Genomic DNA, 21,023 nt, shown 5'->3' with positions numbered 1-21,023 from the left:
GAACTTTTCAGTGAATCAAGCTTTTCCAAGCAGGAAGCACAGCTTTTAGAAAGCTTTCAGAAGAGCGGAAAAGTGTCTCTGAAAAACATGTTCCTCCTTTCACATGGCTAAGACACAGACCCATTGGAAAAACACTAGAAACAGCAGTTAAATTTTCTAAATATTTAATAATTTCTTTAATGTTAGCTGCTGTTAACTAGACAGTGTAATTTCAGCCAAGTGAAGGCAGGCAGTCTTGTTCTCCATGCTACACAGAACTTTTTCCAGATTGCAGCCGTGTTTGGAAGCCTCTGCATTACTGAGCAGCACTTTTCCAAGGGACTTTGATTAATGATAGGTTCCCTAGCAAGGGAGGCCAATTCTTGGTGTCCTTCCTCGAAGTATAAACTTGGTTCACCCATGTAAGAAGCTTTTTGACTCACAGCATAAACTCTTGCCTCTGTTTTTCCATAGGGTTAGTCTGAGTGATGGCAGTGACAGTGACAGCAGTTCAGCTTCCTCACCACTACATCGTGAACCAGCACCACCTTTATTAAAAACCACCAACAACCAGGTAAAGTCAGGATTCATAAATGCAGGCCTGGCATAGGAGCATGGCTTGCAGCTGGGGAACTTATGTAACTAATTACTTAAATTATTCTGATCACTTAAATGAAATTACTTTGAAAATTAACAAAGGGGGTGGGTTGTTGTTTGTTTCTTTGTTTGTTTGTTTTCTTTCAGGAGATGGATAAGTATATGGTTTAGCAAATACTGTAGAGTAAACTATAACTTTTATCAGTATTTTCAGAATATGTCCTTTCCATATGTATTAACTTTGTAAGGTTAATTGCAAGCTGGCTTTATAACATCGGTTTTACAATTCACAAAGTTTTGGGTTTGTGTTAGCAGTAGACACAGTTCAGATTAATAGGCCTTTTCTCAGGAATTTATTCATTATTCCCGTCCCCTTTCCCTCACCAGTGCTTGACTAGAAGATGCAGTATTTTTAACTTCACTAGGAGACATAGGACTTTACTTCACCAGCAGAAAAAAATACTCATTCTATATCAATAAGAGCTAACCTTTTATTATTATTTTTGAGGTTGGAAAGTAAGGTAGTTCTGTTTTTTAGTCGAAAAAAATAAATATCCTATAGATACAAAAAGTTGCAAGGAGAAATCAAAATTAGTTACTTCACCCCAGTCACCAATACAGTAAGGCTCTCTAACTGTAAAAATTAAACATAAAAGTTGATGTTATTTAAGTAGTTGATTGTCATAATTTATAATACACATAATTTTTATTTTATTATTTTTATTATTTTATTTTTTCTTTTATTTCAGGGAGCTATAATTGACTCCCAGCATCATTTGTGTCATGCAGAACACAGTCGTGATATACTGGGTGGCAACTTCATTCACGTTAGTTAAATATTTTGGAGGGAAAACTAGGGAGTAGAGTGTGTGCGTAGCAAAAAAGGAGGTTCCATGACCAGAAAGCTTTCTTATCTACAACAAATTCTGTAGGAATTTAGAATTCCTCTAAAAAAAAACATTTTTTTTAGAGGAATTCTTTCTGGAAATAAACCTTAAAGTTTAAAAGATATAAGTGTAAGAAAAATCAAACATCTATCTGTGCCTTGTTGTTTAATTAATACATTTACTTCTAAAGACAAAATATCATTTTAAGTGAGTCTCAATAAGCAGCAGTTCACTCGGTCACATTTTTCAAGTTTCTTTCCATTTTAGTAACCTAACAAAAGGTCTGCCTTCACATTTAGATGCTCCAAACAATAGCTGTGAGCTAGCTAAAAGTGAATGCCACATTGTTTTCTGGCATTTTTAAAACCGAGCTGCAAATGAAAAATTTAAGGTATAGTAAGTATTACAAGAGTTCAAATTATATGGAGTGTTTCAAGTTTGTGCTTGGTAGCATATTGCTGCTTGCTAGGATGGTGGTTTTGACTGATGAAATCAGGCTTGTGTAGACTAAGTCCATTTATAGATCTAAGGGGCTAAGAACAAGTTAATATTTCTATATCAGCATCCTCAGATGTGATTAGTGCTATATCTCATTTAAACAAGAGTGCTGAAGATGTTCAATTCCACTTACACATCAACAGCCCTGTAAGAAAGCAGCTTTTTCAAATACAGTGTGTCCTTGCTAAGTTTTTTTCTAAAACAAAGAATTTTCTTTGTTTGAAAACAAGAAAAGCATCTAAAAGCTACTGGATCCATGCCTAGAGGCCTGTTTTTTCAAGACAAGACGTTTTCTTCCACTGGCCTACACTGCAATAACCCCAGGGGTGTTGAATCGAAGAACTGGGATTTTTCTTCTGAAAAGTTTCCTGTTTTGCTTTCTGGCCATGCATCACTCTTGGCTAAATAAAACTTTAGGTAAGGTTAACTTAGATCTGCAGTCGTTTTCCTTTGCAGGGAAGTAGCTGCCTGTCTGCTATATTTTCATAGTGCTTGTCACCCTGGGAAACATATATACAATTTAGTCATTTATACCAAAGGAAGTAGAAATTGGAAGCAACTTGGAGAAAGCTGTCAGTGTGGGTTCAGGATAGTCTAGAACACTTGTTTTTGCAGGCCCTTTTTCCATTGTTTTATTTGCAGAGTTTTGTACTGTGCTGTGACTGTCCAGGATGCTTTTGGAAAAATCGGTGCATATTGACATTGGTCAAGAAAATTTTCAAGAAAATGTGAAACAAAATCTCCATGGTCTGATATACATTTTCCTTTGATCACACAATCATGGAACCTTAGAATGGTTTGGATTGGAAGACACATTTACAGATCACCCAGTCCCAGCCCCCCTGCCATGGGCAGGGACACCTCCCACCAGACCAGGTTGCCCAAAGCCCCATCCAGCCTGGCCTTGAGCACCTCCAGGGATGGGGCATCCACAGCTTCTCTGGGCAACCTGTGTCAGTGCCTCACCACCCTCTGTATAAAGAATTTCTTCCTGATATAAATGTACCCCTTTTTAGTTTAAAACCATTCTCACTTTTCCTATCATCCCTGTCAAAGAGTCCCTCTCCTGCTTTTCTTTAGGCCTCCTTTAGGTACTTACTGGAAGGCAGCAATGAAGTCTCCCTGGAGTTTTCTCTTCATGCCGAGCATTCCCAGCTATCTGTCTTTATTCACAGGAAGGGTGCTCCAGCCCTCTGATCATCTTTGTGGCCCTCCTCTGGACTCACTTTAAGAGGTCCAGGTGCTGGGGTCCCCAGAGCTGAATGCAGGACTCTAGGTGCTTTTTAACGAGAGCAGAGTAGAGGTGGAGAATCCCCTCCCTCACCCTGCTGGCCATGCATCTTTTGATGCAGCCCAGGATATGGTTGGCTTTCTGGACTGCAAGTGCACATTGCTGGCTCATGTTGAGCTTCTCATCAACCAACACCCCCAGCTCCTTCTCCTCAGGGCTGATATCAGCACATTTTCTGCCCAGCACATAGTGATGTTTGGGATTGCCCTGGCCCAAGTGCAGGATCTTGCTGGAAAAAATTGATGTTTTTCAGAAGAACTGATGATGTTCCCTGTTGGGAATGATGTGGTGTTTAACTCTACTTTTAGCTTCAAAAAATGTACGTTGTATGTCTAGAAGTTGAAAGAAGAAACAACAATTTTATTTCCCCTAAACACTCCTCATTTGTGTCCTAAAATTTTCATATTAAACAAGGTGTTCTGCTGCTTGTTGACATGCTCTTTTTAATTGTTAATTGCTTCAGTCCTGGATGAAGCGTTCTTGATTCATATATGTTGTAGTAAGTGGCTTTGTATTGTATTGAAAGAAGGGTACCATATAAGCGCAAGACAAATTTCTGTCCAGTAATATTTTTCCTAATTATATCTCATGCGGTCATTTCAAAGACTGTTTCAGAATCTCTGTTTCTCTACAGTAGAAGGAAAGAGACAGCCTTGATTAAAAAACAAAAAACAAACAAACAAAAAAAATATGGGAAAAGTTTACTGATTATGTGTCACTTCAAAGGCACTGGAGGGTACTGGAGGGCATCATTTTGTATCTGCAAAATAAGACCTTTTCTTACCAGCATGTGAAAGATACAGAAAAGTGTTGAGGAGTCTTTAAATGACACTAAAGTAATTCCTCTTAGGATTGGTGATGTTCATATCACCTCATTCCAGCAACTCAGCATTTTCTGCTTTTTTTTGAATAACACGGGCAGGTTATATTAATTAAATAGTGAGAAGCCCAGTTTGATTGTTTTCTCCAGATGTCATATTTCTTGTGGTATTAACAGATAAAAGAATTCTTCTTGTGTAATTTTATGCAATGATGCATTTATTTTTTAATGGATTTTCTTTGTTTTCCAGATTTTAGAAGTGAAAAGTCCAACAAAGCAAAACAAATCTGATAAACAAATTAAGAATGGGGATTGTGATAAGGTAAATGGCAATGAAATAACAGTAAACTAACCTAAAATGTGATATTAATATGTTTGCTGGAAACAATCTTAAAATACTTTTTGTTACAGAGTGAAAACCTCAATCATTATCATATCTTTGCTTTGGGTTCTTTTAAATGCAGATCATTCTCTGTTTTCTTTCTTTTGTTTTTAGAATTGTTTTTTCATTTTTTTTTTTTTTTTTTTTTTGTTTGTTTGTTTGTTTGTTTATTTTTTGGGAAAGGGGGTAATTCTTCTGTGCTATGTAGAAATGTTTTCTGTCTCTTCAATACATGTTGTTGATTTGGCCAATGTCACCAGATGTGAATCTGCCCTGTATTTTCTTATTTTCTTTTTTACCACTTATTTTCTCTACTTTCCACCATGAATTTGCGCTGTGCTTCAGATTTGAAGTGATAGTCTTTGAACAGGAATCTTCACAGCTGTAATCCTAGTCAATAAATCCATTGATGAAAACCCTTTTCCAGAATCCTTTCAAAGGACTGTGTATTAGGAAATGGCAGTGTGATTTAACACTTTAACTAGGATGATGTGGAGCGACAGTTACATTTACCACTTAGAAGGATAATTTTGTTCAAAATTACATCAGCTGGCCACGGATAAGAGCTTTTAAGTCCTTGTGTGAATGAACATAATGTAATTTCCCAGTGTGGACAATCTCCTCTCAAGGTTTATATAGGGCATTATTTCCTTTGCGCTAACATGAGGTAGGAGACCAATGTTGAAGTATCTGTTGCTAGTTTTTCAATGGCCTGATTCATGCACTTTTTTTTTTTTTAATTTTCTAAGCTTGGTGGTGTATTTCTTTGTGTTGAAAAAAACGTTTCTAATGTCTCATGCTAAAGGAGAAAGTTTATACTTTGGAGAAGTGGGAAAGGTTTGATATCCCAAGAAGGAGGAAAGTGGAATTTACCATTGGATTAATCATTCTTGATCTTTCTCCCCTTATGTCTCCTTGTTGACACAGAAAATTAATGATGCAGCTTTAGAGAAAGGGGGATTTGATTGTGAGCCTTTGGTTGCATGTCTTGTGTGGAAAGGTGGGAGATGGTTTTTAAAGATGTTGTTTTGACATCCCAAGTCTGTTACACACCTTTTGCCTCAACTAAGGTGGAGAGACTCTCTTCTACAGCAAAGGACCATCCAATTTCCAAAGGGAAAAGGTGGTTGTCCCGTGAACTCCTGCAGTTCTTTAAATATATATTTTTGTGCAACTGAAAAATATACTTTGAATGAAGTGGAAGGTTCCTACTGATTACTTCTTTTGTATGAATTGGCTTATTCTGTTAGGGTTTTTGTGTTGTCATATCATACTCGCAGGCAAGTCCAGCTATCCAAGATTCTTCTGAATTTCTGCCAGAATAACTTTTAATGGTGGCTTAATACTGTAGCAGTACCTTAAGATTTTCAGTGTCATGAAGTATCTAAGAAAGCCCATAAAAACTTACATTTGGATTGTATTAAACTAAGGAAAGCCAGCCTGTTGAGTGAGAAAATTTAGCTCAAGGAAGATTTAAAATAAAATTTCCTTTTGTATTGTTTTTGAAGAGATCTGAAATTTTTGAAATACACAGCTATGACTTAATTAACAAGTTGTTTATGGGGGGGGGGAATTTGTTTCTAGGCATATCTCGATGAACTAGTAGAGCTCCACAGAAGATTAATGACACTGAGAGAGAGACATGTACTGCAGCAGGTGAGGAGCACTCTCATGAAAAATAACAGTGTGCTCATTGAAGTTGTGAAGTCACTTTTTTTTTCCCTTTCATCTAAATCTCTCTAATCAGGTTTAATATCCTTTAAGCCTGTATAATCCATTTACTGCCCATTACACTTTCAGTGCAGTTTAGGGAATTTTTATATAAGCTTTAGATTGTGTTGCCACACTAAATGATAAAACTTAAGAACAAACAAACAAACAGAAAAATAAGGTCTATGAGATAAGTTCTTCACCAATTTGTCATTATATTTTTCAACAGATTGAATCACTAATAATGAAAACAGGATGGGGGAATATATACAGCAGTGCACCATAACTTGATAAAAATCTCATTGCTTTTTGCTGAAAATGACAGGCATTTTCTCAGAGACAATTAAAATGCTTTCTTTGATGGAATTTAAAGTCAAACTCACTTTGGGGAGAAACACATATGGTTGAGTCTTATGAAATCATGAAAGTAGAAAAATAACAAACTGTACAAATTGAGAAGACTCCAAATGTATTTACATGTTACCCAATAGTAAGAGCTGTCATTCTGTGTTTTGGGTGGCATTGTCAGATACTATTAGATTACAAATTGTGAAGACGAAGCAATAAGCAGTATTAACAAAACAGATGTAATTGTAGAGCAGATGGTTATATTATGTTTTGCACCATTAAGTGCCACTTGTCGACCTGTTATAAAGACGGAAATATGTACCACTTCTAAATGATTGCAATCACTTATCAAATTTCTCAACACTTGGATAAGTGTGTTTAAAATTTTTATTCTGTAAGCCTCAGCATTAATCTGTGAGTGTTTGTTAGTCCAGGCTTAATACTGTGTGTAAAGATCAGAAAAAAACTCGGAGGGCAGTGAAAAGGAAAATCATGGTTATGAATATTCTTAGTTAAAGAGGAATCCTGATGGCAGTGTTAGATTTCATGCTATGAAATACAATGATACATATTTTTTATCCTTAATATTAAATGTAGTGTCGTTTCACAAGTTCACTTTTTCATTAGTACAAATTAGTACTTTTTTTTTTTTTCCACCAAAGCACACTTGCAGAATGGCACATTTTTATCTATATTGGGAAAAAACTGTGCAGGAAAGTAAAAAGTAGGAATTACAGCACCCTGTGCACTTTACATTATTCATTAATTCTTAGAGTTTTCAAATAAAAAGTGTAACTGAAAAGCCACCACACTGTAAATTCATATAATGATAGAATCAATAAGGTTGGACAAGACCTCCAAGATCATCTGGTCCAATCATCCTCTTACCCTTAATGTCACCCACAAAACCATGTCCCTAAGCACCACGTCCAACCTTTCCTTAAACATCCCCAGGGATGGTGACTCTACCACCTCCCTGGGCAACCCATTCCAATGTCTGATTGCTCTTTCTGAGAATAAATGTCTCCTCATTTCCAACCTGAGCCTCCCCTGGCACAATTTGAGGCCATTCCCTCTAGTGCTATCGCTAGTTATCTGCAAGAAGAGGCCGACCTCCAGCTCCCCACAGCTTCCTTTCAGGTAGTTGCAGAGAGTAATAAGGTCTCCCCTTAACCTCCTCATCTCCAGACTAAACACCCCTAGTTCCCTCAGATGCTCCTCACAGGACTTGTGTTCCAGGCCCCTCACCAGCTTTGTAGCCTTGCTCTGGGCACACTCCAGAGCCTCGATGTCCTTCTTGTAGTGAGGGCATCGAGGTGCAGTCTCACCAGAGCAGAGTACAAGGGGATAATCACCTCCCAAGTCCTGCTGGCTACATTTGCTTCCTAAGCAAATATTTCACCAGTTTTCCAAGGCATAATTTGTAATTTGTTTCATTTGACACAGCAGAGCACAGAGATGTCTATGCATATCTAAATATTGGACCATGGCTAGACAGCAATTGGTCTGAAATTACATTTTAAAAAGCAACCTTCCTGACCTCTTTCACTGTAAAGAAATGGTTTACAGCGATAAGGCATCTTCTTCTCTTCTCTCTGTGATTTGCAGTGAAGTAGCAGCGATAGTTATGTCTGAAATGAGATGTTAATGCTGCATGTCCCCTGTGTTCAAATTTGGCTATCTGAAGCTGGGTTCCTAAAATCTGTGGTTTTGGGGTAGATGGTGTTATAATGACCCCTAGAAAGACAACAAGATTTCAGGTAGACTTTGCCTTTTATTTTGAAGTATCAGAAGGTATATCTTCATCTGCTGAAAAACCTCCTTAAAGCCAGCGTACTAGGCAACGCAGGCATAAGGAAGAAATTGGGAGTGTGCAGCACTGCTGAAAATTACATTGCTCATGTCTACAAGGTACTTAAATTCAGATGGCAACTGTCTTCTGAAAATTTTCTGCAAGGGGCAGCTTACAGGTCTGGAAACTATCAAATGGCCTAAAACCCTCCATAAACTGAAAAATGACTATGTCATTAGTTGCACTTCAGCTTCCTTAAACATACACACTCATTTGCTTGTTTAAAGGCAGATAAATAGTTGTACTATGATGGATAATGATGAAACAGAGCTGGAGAGACATTATGTAAACAGAGATGTACATTACAGCAGAAAAGCAAAGCTTACTACAGCAGGAACAAATGAGATATTTTTGTACTTTGCAGCCTGAGTTCTCTGAATAAAACATTTTAATGCTGTGTTTTTAACATTATAACTGTCAGACTTCCTGGCAACTAATCTCAACCTTTTTTTCTTTTTCAAGTATTTCTGAATAGCATGAGGATGTGAATACTAATACTGTAAGTCATGAATTCCTCATTGACAGGCATACAGGCAGATGTTTTTCATTGAGCTGTCTGGGTTTATCTTGATATATTTTTGTACATCCATTAAAACTTTGGGAGTTAATTTCAATCTGGTTTATTATGGTTTCAGTCTGGTGCCCTGACATAGCGGCTGTATTTCTTAAGGGCAGGATAAGGGACATGTTAAAAATATTTATGTTTTCTTTGGTCTAGGGCTTAAAAGCCCAAATCAGAACCTGAACAATAAAAGTGCTTATCAGTTGTTGTTGTTGTTTTTAATGTAGAGTGCTGCTTAAAAATACACGTGGTAACACATTTATGTAATTTTTGTTCTTCAAATCAGACATATTGCTGTGGGGATGGTATTCTTGAGAGGCAGTATTCTTCCACTGTATCTAACACAAGGAAGCATTAGACAGAATTGTTCAGTTCATTCTTCCTGGCCACAGCTCCTGAAAACTTCTTGTACAGCTAGTTATTTATCACACGGTGGATATTCAGGGACTGTCTGTGATTAGGTTTCTAGCTTTAGGAGCTGGATTGACTCCTTATCTTCTCTCTTTGATGAGGCTCAATAGAAATGAGAATGAAAATGAGAATGATAAACAACACATTGAAATTTCCTTCTGATAGCAATCAGTTGTATTCTATTTGAATTTTTCTTTCATATTGGTTGCAGGATAGTAGGAGATGAAAAAGTTACAAAAATCAACAAATCAATAAGTGGACAAATGAAGTATGCAATTTTAGAATAAAAATTCCCATATGGAAAAAAATTAAAGCCAAGAGGCACAGATTTAAATGAAGTGTCAATAAGAGGAGGATCGTTCCTAAGTACTTTCAGAATTCTGGACAGCTGCAAAGCAAATTTAACATAGATTTTGCTTTTATTTTTTTTCCAACCTGTGGAAAGTCGAAAACAGGATGTGATGGGAAAGGGGGATTTTTACTGTAACAGGCATTCCCCTTGTACTATTTCTCATTTCCATTCCATTTAATTCACCCTGGGCTGTGTCATTCCATGCCTGGCAATGTACATGAAGTTATTTCATTATCACCGACATAATCTTTTCTTCTGTGGTCTCAGCAGAAAAAAACATCTGCTTATATAATGCAATGCGGGGAGGGAAATCTTAAAACATTTAGTGTAAATTCATTGTTCTTTTACAAGTTGGTGTATTTCTAGCAGATTTGTCATTTCAAGGTATATTTTGTCAACCATGTGTGAATCACAGAATTGAAGGAGTTGGAAGGGACCTCGAAAGATCGTCAGGTCCAACTCCCCTGCCAAAGCAGGTTCCTCAGAGCAGGCTGCCCAGGTAGGCATCCAGACAGGCCTTAAATATCTCCAGAGAAGGAGACTCCACAGCCTCCCTGGGCAGCCTGTTCCAGTGCTCCGTCACCCTCACCATGAAGAAGTTCTTTTGCATGTTGGCGTGGAACTTCCTGTGCTCCATTTTGTGGCTGTTACCCCTTGTCCTGTCCCTGCAAACCACTGAAAAGAGGTTGGCCAAATCCTTCTGTCCCCCACCCCTCAGGTATTTATACACATTGATGAGATCCCCTCTCAGTCTTCTTTTCTCCAGGCTGAACAGACCCAGGTCTCTCAGCCTTTCCTCATAGGGAAGATGCTCCAGGCCCTGTATCATCTTAGTGGCCCTCTGCTGGACTCTTTCCAGGAGTTCCTTTTTTTGTACCGGGGAGCCCAGAACTGGACACAGTACTCCAGGTGAGGCTTGACCAGTGCAGAGTAGAGGGGGAGGATCACCTCCCTTGACCTGCTGGCCACGCTCCTTTTAATGCACGCCAGGATCCCATTCGCCCTCTTGGCCACCAGGGCATGGTGCTGGCTCATGGTCAACCTGTCGTCCACCAGGACCCCCAGGTCCTTCTCCTCAGAGCTCCTCTCCAGCAGGTCATCCCCCAGCCTGTACTGATAGATGTGGTTGTTCCTTCCCAGGTGCAGGACTCTACACTTGCTCTTATTAAACCTCACTTGGTTTCTTCCTGCCCATCTCTCCAGCCGGGCCAGGTCTCGCTGAATGGCAGCACAGCCTTCTGGTGTGTCAGCCACTCCTCCCAGCATTGTGTCATCGGCGTACTTGCTGAGGGCAGACACTATTCCCTCATCAAGGTCGTCGATGAAGATGTTAAACAAGACCAGATACAGCACCGCTAGTCACAGGTCTCCAGCCAGACTCTGCGCCGCCGATCACCACTCTCTGAGCTCGGCCAGTCAGCCAGTTCTCAACCCACCTTACTGTCCACTCCTCTATCCCACACTTTCTCAGCTTTGCTAGTAGGATGTCATGAGAGACAGTATCGAAAGCCCTGCTAAAGTCAAGGTAGATGACATCCACTGCTCTCCCCTCATCTTCCCAGTTGGTGATGCCATCATAGAAGGCAACGAGGTTGGTCGAGCACGACTTCCCCTTGGTGAATCCATGCTGACTGCTCCTCATAACCTTCTTCTCTTCCAATTACTTGGAGATGGCATCCAGAATGAGCTGTTCCAACACCTTTCCAGGGACAGAGGTGAGACTGACTGGCCTGTTTTTTCCCGGATCCTCCTTCTTGCCTTTCTTGAAGACCAGAGTGACATTGGCTATCCTCCAATCTTCAGGCACCTCTCCTGTTCTCCAGGACCTTTCACAGATGATAGAGAGTGGTTTGACAATCACCCCTGCCAACTCCCTTAGTACACATGGATGCATCCCATCGGGACCCATGGATTTGTGTGTGTTGAGCCACTCAGACGCTCCTTGTCAACAAGGGGGGAGACCTCCACTTCCCAGACTTTTTCTCCCTCCTCCAAGGTCGAGGAGCAAAGACTGAAGCAAAGAAAGGATTCAGTATCTCCGCCTTCTCAGCATCTCCCGTTACCAGGACACCCCCCTCATTGAGCAGGGGACCCACATTATCCCTAGTCTTCCTTTTACTGTTTACGTACTTAAAAAAACCCTTACTATCTTTTATCTCTTTTGCAAGCCTCATCTCTAAGTGGGCTTTAGCCTTCCTTGTCACGTCACTGTAGGCCCTGACAATGCTTCTATACTCCTCCCAAGAGGACAGGCTCTTTTTCCACATTTCATAAACCTTCCTCTTCTTTTTCATCTTATCAATGAGCTCCTTGCTCATCCACACAGGTTTCTTGCCCCCCTTCCCCGATTTCCTACTCTTAGGGATGCACTGATCCTGATCTTGGAAGAAATGCTGTTTAAATGTAGCCCAGCTCTCACATGCACCCTTGCCTTCTAGCAAGCTAGCCCATGAGATACTCCCAAGAGGGTCCTGGAAGAGGTCAAGGTTGGCTCTCCGAAAGTCCAGGGTAGCAATCCGGCTTTTAGCGTTTCTTCTTCCACCAAGTTCCATCTGGAATGGTCGCTGCATCCCAAGCTGCCCCTGATCTTCACATCCCTAACAAGCCCATCCCTGTTGGTAAGGACAAGGTCCAGGAGCACCCCCTGCCTCGTCAGCTCCTCCACCACCTACGTCAGAAAATTGTCTTCAACACATTGTAGGAACCGTTTGGACTGCATGTGCCTGGCCGAGTTGCTTACCCAGCAGATGTCTGGAAAATTGGAGTCCCCCATGACAACCAGCACCCGTGATCATGAGGCTACTACCAGTTGCTTGTAGAAGGCCTCATCGACCTCCTCCTCCTGATCTGGTGAACTGTAGTACACCCCCACAACAGTGTCCCCCATACCAGCCCTTAACTATATCTGATGCCTTTAACAACCTTTCCAGGGATGCAAAGTCCTTTTTAATATTCCTCATTTTTCTAGTTCCTCATTTTCTAGTTGCAGCCTCCTAGGATCCAACCTGAATGAGAACAAGAGGATAGTAATCCTCCGGTTTAATGAGCTATGGCAAAGCCTTACTAGTGTCTCTGACATGTGACCCGGGAAGACAGCACACCTCTCTGGATAGGTTATCTGGGCGACAAGTGGGAGCCTCAGTGCCCCTCATCAAGGAGTCTCCAATCACTAAGACTCTCCGTTCTTTTTTTTTGTCTTTTTTGGCACTGGTTGTGGTGCAGTGCTCCGCCCAGCCCCGATCCCTATGCTCAGTACTTCCCCCAATCTTGACACGCTTCGCAGGGTTGCTTCCTGGGTTCAGACTACTGTCCAGACCCTCAACCTCATCCTTTTCCTGCCTGAGAAGGGAGTTGCCTACAATTACCCTTCTGTCTTTCTTGGTGGAGGCAGTCTTGAGGCATGGAGTCAACTTCATCGCCCTAGGCATCCTCCAGGGTAGACTTTCTACCTCATCCTCACCCACCAGTCTCTCAAGCTCCAAGGCCTCAAACCTGTTGTGTAAGGGCACCTGGGAAGATGGGGCTGGTAGGAAGGGGAGTTGCCTGTGAGGTCGAGCAAGGACCTGTCTCCGTTTCTCCCCAACTCCCAGGTCCCCTCTCTTTGCCCAGCTGTGACAGGGCAGGGGGTCCACCCCCATTTGGGGTGTCTCACCCCAGTACCCCTCCTTCAGGCCTTGCAGGGGGTTGCTCCACCAGTCTATCTCCTGCTCACACTCCCTGATGGCCCTTAACCTCTCCACCTCCTCCTTCAGCTCTGCCACCAGGCGGACCAGGTCATCCAGCACACCCTGCCCATGCCTTTCTGATGCATCCTGCCCTGTTTGCCCATCCTGGTCGCCGTGCCCCCTAGGGGCAGCTTTTGACCGCCAGGTTAGAAGGGGCGCTGCCGGCTCTGCCTACGCCTCATCAGCCTCCCTCGTGAGGGCTGCCAGGCCCTGGCAGCTCCCTCAGCTGCCTCGAGTGGTCTCGAGTGGTCTCGATGCTGGAAAAAAAAGCCCTGCCTGTCCTGATCCCCTGCTCTGCAGAAGGCATCTGCTCCAGAGCTGATTGCCTCGGCAAGAATAGGTATTGGTAAGAATAGGTATATAATCTCAGTAAGAATAGGTATAGAATAGGTATCTCTTTCAGCTGTAGGAAAGGAAATAGAGCAATAAACTCAGTATTAAAGAGCAGTGTTTCAGTGGATGTGTTTCTGGAAGGTCTAGAACTGTGTGGGTTTCAAACTGAAGGTTGCAAATATGACATTGAGCCTATCCAGAGGGCCTTAAAAGAGATGGCTGGAAAGGCAGAGCAGTGTTCTGTCAGTCCATGCCATTACCAAGAGGCCCACTTCAGGATGGGGTGGGTTGCCTTTCCACATGTTCACTTCGAGTATCTGTCTCATGGAATGAAGAAACACATAGGAGATCCATAGTCATAGTGTGTTGGCACTGTGTTAGCCCTGTGACAAATTATGCTTTGGCTTTTCAAGATACTCAAGATACTGTATGGGTATTTTAGGTAGATGCACATCCTAGCACTTACATGTGTGTGGTGTTACTTACTACAGAAACTCAGTGTTGAATATAAGCACTCTTTAAAAATACAGACTACAATTCAGAGTACAGAATGTCAAAACAGTAGAAAGGCACTGCTTGGATGTGTACTGTTGATATCACAGAATCACAGACTGGTTGAGGTTGGAAGGAACTGTTGGAGGTCATCTTGTCACTGCTATAGCAGGGCCATCTAGAGCCAGTTGTACAAGATCATGTCCAGATGACTTTTAAATGTCATAAAGGCCATTGAAGCCAAAACCTCTGTGGACAACTTGTGCCACTATTCAGTCGTCTTCACAGAACAAAAAAAAAGTGTTTTCTCAAGTTCAGAGGGAATCTCCTGTGTTCCAGTTTGTGCCCATTTTCTCTTCTCCTGTCACTTGGCACCACTGAAAAGAGCCTGGCTCCATCTTCTTCACACCCTCCATTGAGGTATTTATATAAATTGGTAAAATCCTTGCTGACCCTGTTTTCCTCCAGGGTGAACAATCCAAGCTCTCTCAGCCATTCTGTGTAGGAGAGGTGCTCCAGTCCCCAATCTTCACAAGAATTCCTAACAGCTCTTCTGCTTCTTGTTTGAATGAAAGCTGTGATTTTAGATTGAGTAATCACCAAAGGAAATGGTCTTACTTTATTAGTATGAGTCTTTCAAGTCTTTCATGTGTGATTTGTTTTTTGTTTGTTTTTTTAATGATTTTTTAAGTCTGTTATTAAAGAAAAAAATGCTAGTACATGAACTAATGATAGATTTGAGAGCTCCTGCGTACATTTTCTTGTTGTTGTTTGATTTAGACTAGATTTTGTAAGGATTTCTTTCTATTGCTTGCAGAAAGGCTTATGTCAGTTATTTTGCTGCCTTGTTTGTCAGCTATGCACACAGTATATAGTCCAGACAGACCTACCTGGTTTGTTTGTTGTTATGGTGTTTCATTGCTGCTGTGTTTGGTTGGGGTTGAGGGATTTTTTGGATTTTGTAGTAAAAGACAGACTTATAAAATATGCAGATTTTCTTTTAACATTTGAAAAATACATTCTCAATGGTAATGTTTTCTGGAACAGCATATGGGTAGGCTGATGTTACAGTTGATGACAGTCTGAAAAAAGACAAGGTACTACAGCCTGGACCATAGTTCTGTGTCAGAAAGACAGTGATAAGGATCGAGGTTCAATTTGCAAGTGTTGGTGAAGTGGGTTTGTTCTATGCTTCTTGTGTGATACTTAGAGGCATGTTAATAGATACAGTGGATGTCTGATACAACTAAAATGTTCAACTGCATTTTTTCTTTCCTTTCAGATAGTAAATCTTATAGAAGAAACTGGACACTTTCATATCACAAATACAACCTTTGACTTTGATCTTTGCTCACTGGACAAAACCACAGTCCGTAAACTACAGAGTTATCTGGAAACATCTGGAACTTCATGAGAATTGAGCATCTGGCTGTATCAAAAACTGTTCTCTAAATGAAACATTCAGAATGATGCAACCGAAATGGGGGGAAAACAAAGCAACACTCTTCAGCTTTATTTTTCCTTAAAGCCAGTCATCATCTCTTGATGAAGGAGAGGAAAAGTGACAAGACTCAGAGGACTGCTCTTCTCAACAAGAAAATGCTCCGGAAGATTTTGCCTGGATAGCCTTGAAAAACAAACACAAAAACAAACAAACAAAAAACCTTGGTCTTAATGAATGTGTATGGTATCATGTATCTCTCTGTGGTGTTCCAGTCCACAAGATGAATGCATGTTCAACACACTGCCTTACTACATTACTGATCTATTTATTACTGCATACATGTATTCCAAAGTCATTGAGTCACTGAATAACACTATCAGATGTTGCAAGTAGTGGAATCCCATGTATGCTCTTTTGATTCAGTCCCATCAAAAGCCTAGTAACCTTATTCATGTTAAATTGTCACTTCTTGCTAACTTTCTGTAGTCACTAAAAACACTACAGTCTTGTTTTCCACTTCTTCACTTCCAAGAATCAAGATACAAAGTGGGGGACCAAACAACGGTCCTATATTTTGTTTCCGCTTTCACAGTGGGCCAGACCACAGCAGGTTGGATTGTAGGTCCTAGGCTCTATCCATTTATTGATCTTGACCATGGTAGAAAATGCACCAAATGGGACATACGACTTGCTGTCTAGCCTTAGTGAATAAACCAGTAGGACTTCTAACAAAAAAAATGTTATGTATACTGTCCTGAATCCAGCATCTTCTGCAGTCTGCATTCTTGTGTCTGTTTTAATGTTATAAAGTTAAATATATATGAGTGAAGGTGTACTGCAGGATCATCATAAAAGAAGAAATACTGGTCCTGTCTTCTAAGAAAATGTTGTAGAAAATTCTTAATTTGGAGCTATTTATTACTATGAGTTTCTGCACTCCTTTGCTGCCAGTGTGTGACTTATACCATAAAACTATTGGCATAACATTTTTGTTTGTTCATGTAGTATATGGTCTGTTTAGCCCGTTTGGTTTGTTTCTTGTTTTTGTTTTGTTGTTTTTTGTTTGTTTGTTTGTTTTACAACTGCTAAATTAAAACTCTTTATTTGAAAAGAAAAAAAAATGGTTGTTATACAGTTACATGTTGGAATAAATACATATATGATATATATGTGTGTGTATACATGCACATATTGACACAAATATATATACACACACATGTACACTTTCCAGATTTTAGAATCTGTTCAATAACCTGCTTGTGCTTCCAGAAGGATTTCTTGACTATCAAAATGAGTATTCTTTCATACTCTCTTTTATTCCTTAAAATTGGAATCCTTGTTTTTGTATGACCCAATGAGAGGACCTGTACTCAGTTTCAGATTGAAGATTGGTGCTGTCATATTGCTGATAGTTTCTTGATGAAATCATTACCTTTCTATTTACCTTCCAAAGTAAAACAAAATCCCCAATGAAAAGAGAAAAGAATTAATACACAAACAAACAAACAAAAAATCATGCTTCTGGATGCAAAACTTTATTCAGGTTTTCCAGTCTTAAAAATATATCTTGTTTCTGGACAGGCCAGTATATGTCATGTATATGCTTTTATGCCACATGTAGTCTGTATATCTAGCGTTGAACAGTAGTGTCTGTATGATATATTGTTTCATGCACACAGTTTGTGCAGCACTGTAAAACTAAATTCCTATTGGGGTTATTTCTTATTCAGATGGTAGATCTTAATACTGTTTCTTTAAGTCCAAAGAAAATTTTACACTTTACTGTTTTTGAGAGGGTGCATTGGGGATTGGGTTGGGGGAATATTTTCATATTTAAAATGTTGTTTGACCACACTCTGCAGGAAGTCCTTCTCAGGCTTCCAAAGAACAAGTGTACTTTTTCAGTAATGTTATGACTCTTATTGACGATTGGCATGAAGCATACTTGAAGCATTATGTTGTTAAGTCCATGTCTTAATGTGCAATTGTTGGAGGGGGATGGGGATCGTTTTAAAGTTACTTTTGGCATAAGACAGGTGATGGTGGGGAGGAGGAAGGGGTGCATGTGAGGGGGATTAACTTCAATTTTTATTGATATTTTATATGAAAATGTTTGGAAATCTAAAAACAACCTTAAAAGCCTTTGGTCTACTAGTGCGTGTTCAACTTCCTATGTTTTAGTTACACAACATACTTGTGGAATTTTGTCAGTTTTGACTTTTCTGACTAAGTTTTATGGTAACAACTCCTTCAGTCTCAGGAGAGGAAAGGATCCCGTGATACTGCTAGTATGAATATTGCACTGCCTTATTAGAAATGGCAAAATGTGTCATTTTACTGTTAAAATACTGGATAATCTTTATTGTTCATTGAGAATGGGGTGGAAGAAAGCAGAAAGTAGGAAAACAGGCATAAAGGAGATGACAGCAGTTGCAGTATCAAATTACTAATGACTTTATTGCAAATCATGGAGCATCCTTAAACTCGTTAATTTTGTAATTCATTAAGGTTGGCAAAGGAAGAAAATAGACTGAAGAGTTGTGTGTATGTGTGCCTGTGTGCATGTTGAGTTTTCCACAAAATTCTGATAGAATAAGAGTTACCAAATGTTGATTTCAGTTTTAAAAATACATTAGCTATTTTCATCTAATTTTGTATACAGAAACAAAATAAATCCTTGTTCAATTGATTTCAAACAGTCATATTTCTCTTAAAGAAATTGTAATAAGATACCCTACCAACATTTTCAACATTTAAAATCATTAATGTTTTGGGACTGGTTAAAGTGTTTCAGCAATAAATGTTTTGGAGTTGTATGTAGCACCAAGCTGTTTAAACAAACTTCTCTATGAGAATTTGGGTTAAAGTGACCAGACAGAAGTTATCAATGAGCTTCAATACCTAAAAAATCTTTTGTTCAGTGCAAATTAGTCACTGCTACTAGAATAGCATTTGTATTAAGGACAATTTTCATTCTTGCCACTAACTCTTCGCCTCAGGAACTGGACATACATTGTAGAGGCAAGTTTTAGTATCTTTCTAGTAGTCTGGATGTACTGAGAGGCTTTACAAGATACTCAGAATCTAAATTTGAAAGATATCTTGGTCCACAGTAAAGAGAGCAAGAAAGGAGAAATGTGTGTACTCTGAGAGTCTTCCAAGGTAAAACAAAACCTGTGCTTTTTCTTCCACAGAGTTTGGGTTTTAAGAAATCATCAATCATTTCTCTTGGTGAAGTTACACTTTTCATTGGTTTGGTTTGTTAGATTAATTCTGTGCTTTTCATTTTGGAAATAGTATATTAACAGTGCATTTGGAGAGTCCCAGTATGTTTCTATTGATGTTTCTTTCAGTCTAGGAGAAGGAAAATTGGGAGTTCTCAGGTTTTGTCAGATCCATTTTACCTCCTTCCCTTTCTCATGGTGAAATAAAGTATGTTCACAATGTGTTTGAAGTCCTTGGAAGCTGTTAAGTATAATTTTAATTTCTTAGAAACTGTATTAGTGTTTTGGGTTCTCTTGAGAGAGATTACTGATTTATAGCCCCATTAGTTTGCAAAATGGATGGGGAAGTTGTAGAGTGGTCTGAAGAGACAACTACCCTGTTCAGTTGTCATATGCATTATCTAACCATTGGAACAGTGACTGGAGTAGGATGTTTGGTTTGCTTCATGCTGTCTTTACTCATACACATCATCTCTTATCTTTTACCAACTGCAGTTTAATAGCTAGCATTCAATCTTTTGTCAAACTCTTGCTTCACCGTATAAGAGGAGTTTGTATTTCTGTATTTGCTAATTGGTCCATTGGTTTCCACAGTTTGGTGCTAAACTGGGAGTGTATCTTGAGCTGCTGTATGATCTTATTTACTCAGGGCTGTTCTGTGTGCTCTGTAGTCCTTGAGAACATATTTTTTGTTTTTATGTATTTTTAATTGGAAAGACAAAAATGCCACTATCTATAACCTAAGTATATATTTTGGTGCTTGTAGTACAATGCACTAAAATTGAGGTTTATTAGTGAAAATTCTGTCAAACCTTCAGCCATAGCTGCAGCTACCAGTAACCACAAAAATAAGCAGTATAAAATACATTCCAAAGTTCAACAAGTGCATGTCTTCTTTTCAGTCTCAGTAGTTTGCTTAATTGTTAAGCAGTATACAGCAGTATATGGCTTACACCAGGAAGCTATTCTGTGTAATGTACTAAGAAGATTTATTGTTGGGCATAAAAGGCTTACAAACAGATGATGGGGACTGCAACTCATATTTCTGCAGTGCTTTTGTGTAGCTTGGGGGTTAATCAGTGCATTAACACAGCTAAAACAATGACATTTACAAGGCCAGCTCTGTGTGAGTGAGCAGATAAATTAACATCAAAGCACGATCATATAAGGGCTTTGCATTTGCTTGAGCAGTGAGAAGTGCCACTGTGACTAGACAGGAAGGAGAAATATTACCAGGGTGAGAACAATACCCTTTCAGGAGGGAAGAGGAAGAAAAAAATAAGAGAGATCCTTTGGTAGCTGAAAGTGATTCTTACGTTAACAAAGAAAATACAGTTTGCTGGGTCAGCGGTTCTTTCTGCTGTAAGATACCATGATGACACAGCTTGCAGAATGTCAGCTTCTTCAGTTCACAGCTGTAGTAACTGTGTTGTTGCTGTCTTGATGGGAGATGTATTGCTGCAAAGTACAAAAATCGAAGCAGTTTTATGGCTTGAAATGCTTGTGTCTGTTTCACATTTGTGTGAACATTACATCTTACATTCTGTTTTACCTCAGCCAGATTGATTTTGCTGCAGTGATAATCTTGCATTTTTCATTCTTCATTTACTTTTAATTTTCCCTGTCTGAAGATTTGAGGCCTGTGAATAGAGGAGACGATGTGTTTTCATTATCATTCAGTGTGATTCTGAGTGGAAGTGTCCCTGTCCAGAATGTTGCATTAAATATGTCATGCGTTTTGCTAAATTCCTTCAGAGAGCTGATGCTATAAAACTGGTCGTACCCGTTTTTGCCCTTCTCTGCACTGAAAGGCATAAATGATTCCATTTTATCATTGCTGACAGGGAGACAGAATTAGAGGGTTGGGTTGTGTTCAGGAAATGGTTTGTGATGCTGTCAGTTACCTGTTTTTAGTAAGACCTAGAGATAAAGCTCATCTCAGAATTAGGGAAGAAAAATCCACTAAAAATATTTTCACTCTGATAATGTTTTGTCCATGTCGTGTTCCCCCTTCCCCCCTATAGCATTCCCTTTTCAAATCCATAAGCAATTCAAGGCCATCAGGGAGACTACATATAAAACTCTACGAAATCAAAGGTATTGAAAAGATAAAACA

At 39.7% G+C, this 21,023-nt stretch overlaps 1 protein-coding gene across 7 annotated transcripts in view; it reads left to right on the top strand.

The window, feature by feature from the left end:
- MLLT3 (MLLT3 super elongation complex subunit) overlaps positions 1-18,372 on the top strand; it is a 147,406-nt gene extending 129,034 nt beyond the window's left edge. For 5 of the 7 annotated variants that reach the window (XM_068666930.1, XM_068666927.1, XM_068666934.1 and 2 more), the window contains 4 exons: positions 454-553; positions 4,323-4,394; positions 6,039-6,110; positions 15,522-18,372. In XM_068666930.1, the coding sequence (XP_068523031.1) occupies positions 454-553; positions 4,323-4,394; positions 6,039-6,110; positions 15,522-15,653 (376 nt within the window). In that variant the 3' untranslated portion in view covers positions 15,654-18,372. Of the gene's footprint in view, positions 1-453; positions 554-4,322; positions 4,395-6,038; positions 6,111-8,826; positions 8,867-15,521 lie in introns of those variants that run through there. The other 2 variants (XM_068666929.1, XM_068666928.1) reach the window with 2 other exon arrangements.
- Positions 18,373-21,023: the final 2,651 nt, after the last annotated feature.

The sequence above is a fragment of the Anas acuta genome, chromosome Z (assembly GCF_963932015.1).
Source record: "Anas acuta chromosome Z, bAnaAcu1.1, whole genome shotgun sequence".
Lineage (NCBI taxonomy): Eukaryota > Metazoa > Chordata > Aves > Anseriformes > Anatidae > Anas > Anas acuta.
The sequence above is the reverse complement of the archived record's forward strand: the minus strand, read 5'-3'. Positions and strand labels throughout refer to the sequence as shown.